This window comes from Electrophorus electricus, chromosome 6, assembly GCF_013358815.1.
Source record: "Electrophorus electricus isolate fEleEle1 chromosome 6, fEleEle1.pri, whole genome shotgun sequence".
Classification (NCBI taxonomy): domain Eukaryota; kingdom Metazoa; phylum Chordata; class Actinopteri; order Gymnotiformes; family Gymnotidae; genus Electrophorus; species Electrophorus electricus.
In genome coordinates this window covers 4,985,384-4,993,375 of record NC_049540.1, presented here as the reverse complement: position 1 = coordinate 4,993,375, position 7,992 = coordinate 4,985,384, and the positions used below count along the sequence as shown (strand labels likewise).

Genomic DNA, 7,992 nt, shown 5'->3' with positions numbered 1-7,992 from the left:
AGATTACACGTATCCATCAATAGGTACAGAATCCCGCGGTGAAACTAACACAGCAAAGGATGGGAGTCTGAATGGAAAGCACCAAAGTAGATTATTCTTTCAAAGCATTCTGTGCTGAAAAACATTCTTTAAATAAATACAGAGAGAAGGAAATCATGATGAATGGTTTTGTGTGTGTGTGTTGAGATGCAATGGTGAGTGTGCCAGAGCTAGAGCTTGAAAAATAGGGAAATGTTTTAAACGCAAACAAAAGCTTTTCCTGATACAAAAGCCTTATCGATACAGCCATATGGCCACAAAGCCAGATAAGGCAGTTGGCAAACACTGAACTGAACTTGGTGTCGCATACCAGAAAATGGGGGGCAAGTCATCTGTTGGAAGCAAATATTGTCATGTTTGGTTTTGGAGGTACGGAAAAGATGAAGCAAAGGCTGAAAGAATTGCAGAAGAATGCGTTGCTATTATAATGGAGGTGCCCTGAAGAGCTGATTTAGAGCCAATCTCCAAGGGACTGAAGTTTCTCAAGAGGGTTGCCTCCATCACCACAACGCAGGTGACAACGCAAGGGTTTTCCAAGGACGCCAGACAAGTATTGCACCACTGACTGGGCCGTTTTCAAGGAGGACCTAAAAGCTATATGAAACTTCAGATTGACCAACCATCCTGCGGCACTCGAGCCTTTTTTCTGCTATACAAAACCTTTTTTTGCAGATAGGAAGAATAGCAGGGGTTAGGCACTCCTTGGTGGATTGGCTTTAAATTAAGCGGTTCTTTTCATGAGAATGAGTAATCCTAAGGAGGAGGTTGTGTGTGTGTGGGTTTGGGTGACTCACTGGCACAGGAATACAGCTAATAGTTTCTACCTATAGCATGGTCACCAGAGTAGCCAGTATGGAATCCTATGTGTACATTCTATGACTCACTGATCTACCAGGTCAGGTGGGAAAGACTGAAAGATCAAGATGGACCTCTGATCCTGGGAAATGTTGCATTTTCACATCAGCATGGCGAATTACTTCAAAGCTTTTGCCCTGAGATCCTCGGGAATTTAGCAGTTGCATTGTGTGTATTCGAACTCTCAAACCCTCCAGTTGTATGGTAAATCAACTGTGAAGGTCACAGAGAATATCTTTAAATCAAATTAATTAACGTATCAAGTTAATGGGAAGATGTGTTTCTGTGTGGGTTTCTTGACATGCAAGGTATCAGTTCCTAATTGTTCTTCCTTATTGTTCTTCCTGGGTCTCTGTTAGTGTTAGAACTGTTAGTGCTGCTAATGCAATACACTGAACGGCCACTTTATTAGAGACATCCATGTAATAGCATGTTGGTCCTCCTTAGGCTTTCAGAACCACAGCAGTTTCATCATGGTGTAGATTCCACTAGGTGTTGAAGTCATTCTGCAGGAATCTTGGCCCATGTGAAAAGGATATCTTCTCACACTTGTTGCAGATTAGATGAAGGATTGGCATGCTCAAATTAGTCCATTCTATCTTGTCCCAGAGATGTTCTATAGGATTAAGATCTGGGCACTGTTGAAGGCCAGGGAAGCAAGGAAATCTCTCTGTCATGTTCTTGGAACCAATCCATGACTGCACGACTCTTATGGCATGGTGTGTTGATTTACTGAAAGAGTTACTTTGCAAAAGGATAAACAGCTGCCATGAAGGGATGAAGCTGACATGAAGGGCTCATCGATTTATGATGCTTGTGTCAAGTTGCACCCTCCTCTCGATGCAACAGAAATCTGGATTCATCTGACCAGGTGATGTTTTTCCACTGCTCAGTGATCCAGATTTTGTGCTCCTTTGCCAACTGGAGTCTTGCCTTTTGGTTTCCCTTAGATAGCAATGGCATTCAGACTGGTCGTTTGCTCTTATCGCCCATCCATGGTAAGAAACGATGAGTTGTGCATTCAGACACTTTAGTTGGAGCACCATTGCTGTATTTGGCTGTAGTTTGCTTGACTGCACACCGCCTGTTTAAAAGCATGATCCTTGACATCCTACTCTGACTCCACCAGTAAAGTCTCAGTATATTCTCAGTATACTTTCAATATACTGTCAGTATACTCTCGACACCACTGCATGAGAAAACCCCACCAGGTTGGCTGTTTTTGAAATACTGTCCCTGGCTACTCTGGCACTGATGACCGTGCCTCGATTTTCCCATTCTAATGTGGATTCACACTGAAACTTCAGTTCACCTGATTTTGTGCTGCACTCTGGGTTTATGTGTTTATGTTTCATACAGGAATGCTCCAATCCTGGAAAGACGGTGTGTGTGTGTGTTTGTATGTGTATATCCTCTGCATATACCCTATATATGTAATGCAATATCTCATTTCCCATTCCTGTTTTCTGTGTTGCTTTTATATGCAATTATGTGATGATAAAATTGCAAAAAACATTCTCTCTGCTCTAAAATGTAGGTCAGTGTGGTGAGATTGTGTGTGTGTGTGTATGTGTGTGTGTGTGTGTGTGTGCGTGCATTAGTGATGGCCATTCTGTGTGCTTTTACCCAGCTGTCTGCTTGGATCTGTTCAACAAACAATTTCAGTTCATTGCCTTTTTTCCCATAAACACAAGTTTCTTGAAAACTTTTCTGATCTTCTATGTCCAAATGCTCTATAGTTACTCAAGAAGCCACCTACTTCGATAAATAAGACTACCCTAATTAAAGTGTGTCAAGGTACAATGTATTCCTTTCAGAAATTTATAATAACAATTCTATAGTTTATAGATTTTGTTTTCAGCCAACACTGTGCTTTAAGAATGACACTATTTTTGAACACTCCCCAGGCAGTTCATTAGAAATTGCTACCTTGTGCCTACCCACTGGCCACTGAGGCCCAGCTTTCTTTCTGAAACAGCCTGCTTCACTACAGATGGCGAGGTGCCAACTCCCTTGGCTCTCAACAGAGCCTCACAGATTGAACAGTTAACAAAATGGTAATTGAATGAGGTAGACCACCTCCCGCCGTCCACTCCCAGGAGACGCCGTTCAAGTATGGCCCACCATTACAGCGATGCTTTTTTATGAATGCTGTTTTATAGTCATGCTGGTAGGCACCAGTGAGAGTTCTCTCCACACAGGTTCCTCTTTAACGCAAAAGAGCTGGACTAAAAAGTGAGGGTAGCTTTCCTCAGCTAATCAGCAAACACACACTATTGAGCTGAATCCCTCCAGTAAGTGCAAGAGCAAGGAAATAAGAGCAATATAAAACAGAACTAGTATCTTGCTTGCTACACACACACACACATTGAAACGCTTCAACCAAAGACAAGTGTAAGACTATCAAATAGCCCCACCTAGTGAATATTAAAGTTCATTACACATTAATTATAGTACCTTCAGTACCCATGGCCTCTGGTGAACAATTCACTTGTTCCATTTCGTGAATAAAGCTAAAATGAGTGGAGTATATAATTTATTGTTAGTTAATCTTTATTTAAATTTGACATTTATACTCACCAGCAATACTGAGATATATATCATGCATAGTCCATTGAGCTATGGTTGGTTTTGTATGTAATTAATGTTGTACATGATTTAACTGGTTTTGTATGTACACGTGAAGGAAACAAAATGCACAGCATTATTTATTTATTTGTTGATTTTAATTTTGAGGTCTGCAGCTCCAGTAAAGTATATTTCCATTTACTAGCATGTACACCATTTCCTTATTCCACCATGTCCCAAGCCCCCCTCTGTTAATATGCCCCAATACACCATTCTTTACTTGGTTATGCTATAATAAAAGGAGTTACTGTGCTTACCAGGAGTCCTCTGACTGTGTTAAAGGCGTTGTTTCATCAAAACGCCACTGGGACACCCACACCTTGCTAATTTCCATTTGTAGGTACCCACACCAGTGTTTTTGGATCAAACTGCCCCTTTAAGTACCCACGTATTATATGTTCTGCATCTTGATGTTATCTGCATCGCTTGGAACAACCACTACGGTCATTGCTGCCGTCTTAGGCAAGGTGGCGTCTGTGGCGTACTTAGTGTCTCTCTCGTAAGCGAGGTTGTCATATGGGGAAGGGTTTTTCAGGTTGTGCGTGTCATAGCGAGGGATACGGAATGATTCCCTGAATGTGCTGATCTGTTCTTTGGTCTTCCCGCTAGAGCTGGGGAGGAGAAAAGAGTTGCAACGTTGAGGCCATAAGAGAACCCAAACAGTAAAGGAACAGTTTGGCAAAAAATGAAAACAATTGTCATCTTAGCCCAAATGTAGTATGACAGTGTACTATACAAATGGACAAAATTATGTTGTCAAGTTATTTCTGGGTAGTATTGCCCTTTTTAGCTATGCAATGTATTTTTGTCCATTTTTATAGGTAACAGTACGTCATACAGTGTCAGAAATCACATGAGCACGTCTATTTGAGCTGACTTAAGAACTTATGGTTTGAGCCATGTGTATAAATGTTTTTAGCATGAAGTTTGCAGGATGCTAATTAGCATCTAGAGTGCCTCAGGACAGCAGACATCTCCACACCCATCCTCACCGCATTCCACAGAGCCACCACAGAGAGCTTCTTAACCAGCTGCATCACTGTCTGGTTTAAAAATCGCAACATCTCTGATCACCTCTACCACTTGTGAAGAACATCAACTCACACAGCCACCAAGGGTGTGCAGCACTGACGATCATCTCTCTCACTCCTCCCACAGTCTATTTGCCCATCTGCTATCCAACAGAAGGTTCTGTAGCATCCGCTCGAGGACTGCCAGAAGGGGCAACGGCTTCTACCCCCTGCCTGTCAGACTCTTCAACACCATGTGTGTTCTGGGAACTGACTATAAACAGCACTAAGACGCTCGTGTGTCTCCTGATTCTCACACAGTACTGCACCGTTACTTTTAAATTTCGAATTTCATTCTTCTCAGGTCTACAACCATTAATGCAATAGCCACTTTATATCTTACACTTAATTTAAAATTTGCTGCCCCGATTTGTCATGTTATTTTTATTTTATACTATTTCAATTGCACATTTTATGTAATGTATGCCACAGACAGTGCAGACAGATATGCATATATCTTGCACCTTGCGTCCAGAAAAATCATTATTTCATCTTACTAAGTACTGCACACTGTACATGGCTGTGATAACAATAAAGATGTATTTGACTTGAATTCCTTTACTTGTTAACTACATCAGTTTTATAGCTCCAGTACAAAACTAAAGAGGCATAATTTGGATATCAATCCAGCATTTGCTAATAAAATAATTATGCAAATTAGATTTTTGCAAAACTGTTTCTTAACACCAAAATTTTCCTTTTCCTGTCTTTTGCATATTCATTGAAGCCCTTTTATTTAAAAAGGCTTATTTGAAGCACATTTATACATGGTAAAATGATCAGATTTTTATAATCCAATCTTGCTTGCAAATAGGGCAATTCTCATTGAAAATTACATTACTTATTTTGAATGAAACATAGATGGTGTTATTGAAATGCGAACTCCTGCAAATTGGGTCTAATTAAAACATTTGTAGCAAATGTTTAAGCTACCTATGCAAGGTAGTGTGTATATGAATAAATCTTTATGAGTAACATTCAAAAACTTTCCTTGGGTACATATATAATTCAGCTGTAGTTAAATCACTTACCAGGTTACTAACAGGCAGCCAATCAGCAAGAGCAACAAAAGAAGACCTATGGCAGTAGACAGAATTGCTGTGATGACGACCATAGCACCTGATCTTCCTGCAAATCCATCACCGGTTCCAGGGGTTTTCGCTGAAAGAACAGAGACGATAGAGGTGGTGAGCTGGAGTTTTGCCAAAGCTCATTTAATTGGTTTTGTCAGACAATGGAATCAATAGCATATTGTGGCACATCTTACGGGTGTAGAGAGCAATGCTGTCAGACCACTGTGTCTCTGCCAGAAGTTTTGTGTTAGCTGCATCAACAAGAAGATACTTGAATCTGCCAGGCCCAAAACAGATCACTGTAAGTGTAAGTAGTATGGCAAGCAAACATACCCATTTACACAGAACGGAGACAAAATAAATGTTAACAAGCCCACATGGCATTCAGCCTATCTTGAATTAGAGAACTGTAAAGTATTTAGCTCAGAACGATTTTATTCAGTGCGTATTTCAAAAGATAAAAGAAACCAAACAGAAATCAATCTGCTATATGATAGTCTACCTGGTGACTGCCCCCACAGGTAATACTCCATTGCAGTTGGCGGTGGAACACTGGCCATCTTTTCCGACTTTGAAGTTGTTCTTAGTAGAGGAGGGGCATGGCAAAGCACTCAGCAAGCCAGCAGAGGTCAGAAAGTAATTCTTAGAACTGTTGTTAAGAAAAGCCGATGGGTACGGGGAGAGGCTGAGAAAGCCCGGATTGGATTGATCCGCATCGAAAGTGCCTGCCGCTGATGAAGAAAAATACTATTATGGAATGGTTGAATGGATATTCTGATATTTCGGTCAGAAATCTAACTTGGTTAACATAGCACTAATGTATTTTATTTATTTAGAACTGCATGGTTATTACATTTTTGTCAGTTATATAATTTCATTAGAGATTAAAAATTCACCTGTATCCAGTGAAGCCACCAGCCATATCTGACATGTGTTCGGGTTACAAGTCACACCTGTGATATTATTAAAGCAACAGTTTGGGAGCTGTAGTATTACAGAGTTGGACGTAACGTTGGCTACCGACCCTGGCGCAGTAGTTGGCGTGCATGCAACTGTTGGATGAAATGAACATGGTTAACCAGACGGTTAAGACTTCATTATTGTCACCATATTGCTCGTTAAAGAAAATACAATTGTTAAATACAATAAGTTGAATTTAGGGCCTACAGTGGGAAAGGTACCGCTGTTTTGATATGAACCAGACTACTGCGGATACACCGTTGTGTTAACCTTCATGTTTAGTCTTGTTTCTAAGCGTAAAAATGCAACAACTTCTACTCGTGGAAGTCTGAGTGCGTTGGTCATATTGCTCGCTATTTTATAGTTAGGCGCAATATTGGCATTGTCAGCTCACGATTTCAGCTGTTGTACTGCGTTGACATAACAGGTGTCCTTTTTTTTTTTTTTTTTTTTTTTTTTTACAAAAAATGAAAATCTACGGTATAAAACGATGTCACGAACATTTCGTGACAAAGAGAACACTAAATTACCTGGCGTTTTGCCAGACTAAATCTTAAATTTCCCTACAGTACTTAAACAGGTGTGAAAATAAATTAAATACGAAAAGATGACAGCACGATATTATCTAGTCACATTAACTGCTCACAAACTTCTTCCCTGTTAGAGCACCTGTTATGATGACCCCCACTGATTGGCGTTATAACTTTTCTAGTCCAGTATTCTGAAAAAACTGAAAACAGTCACTGGACCAATACAGGATGACTATGACTAATGATATTTCATTTATAAAGGTACTAATTAATGTGGATTCTAAATAATGAATTAAGAATAGAAATATACTTACCTTGTGCAGAAATACTTTTAGGCAGCATACATATCAAACAGAACACTATGTAGGATTTCATTTTGGAATCAAGTAGTAAGAGCGGAATCTGTTTCTTGCTAATAAAACGCTGTGTATATTCAACTATGGCCGGTTTCGCCACTTAAAATTGTCCCTGATAAACATCCCTCCCTTTATGGCGGTGCATAACGGCTGAAGGGAGTGGATACCAACCTGCGTGTGTCTGCCTAGTTAGTCCCGACGGGGACCGGGAGGTGCGCTTAACTAAATGACAATCCACTGACAAATCAAAGGCTGGGCCAGCGGGCAGGCTATTGTGCCATACGTAGGGCTACTTTTTCACCTTCTGTCATTTACGGTCATTACGCCTTAACTCCCAACGACGAAGACTAATTTTCTACATACTCAAAGCAGAACTGGTTGCCGAGCTTGTGAACGATATTATCTGACATTAGAGTGGAAAATACATCAGTAAAGAAGACGACACGGGGTAAACGAATGCCGCTGTCCGCTCACTGCTTCC

General features: G+C 40.5%; 1 protein-coding gene across 1 annotated transcript; it reads right to left on the bottom strand.

Annotated features, from left to right (window-relative positions):
* Window positions 1–3,588: 3,588 nt before the first annotated feature.
* upk3b (uroplakin 3b) lies at window positions 3,589–7,965 on the bottom strand. Its single transcript, XM_027015885.2, has 6 exons — window positions 7,470–7,965; window positions 6,562–6,717; window positions 6,168–6,396; window positions 5,860–5,942; window positions 5,624–5,753; window positions 3,589–4,133 (listed from the first exon to the last, which is right to left on the bottom strand). Exons 1-6 carry the CDS (start codon window positions 7,528–7,530, stop codon window positions 3,914–3,916), a joined length of 879 nt encoding a protein of 292 aa, XP_026871686.2. The 5' UTR covers window positions 7,531–7,965; the 3' UTR covers window positions 3,589–3,913.
* Between the last annotated feature and the right edge of the window lie 27 nt (window positions 7,966–7,992).

What these genes read in the sequence shown, in the direction of transcription:
- upk3b (XM_027015885.2), bottom strand. Translation starts at nt 7,530, where the DNA reads ATGAAATCCTACATAGTGTTCTGTTTGATATGTATGCTGCCTAAAAGT. An exon ending in CAGCATTGCTCTCTACACCC is followed by an intron (nt 5,754 to 5,859) that starts GTAAGATGTGCC and finishes CTGTTCTTTCAG; the next exon opens with CGAAAACCCCTGGAACCGGT. An exon ending in GGCTGCCTGTTAGTAACCTG is followed by an intron (nt 4,134 to 5,623) that starts GTAAGTGATTTA and finishes TCTCCTCCCCAG; the next exon opens with CTCTAGCGGGAAGACCAAAG.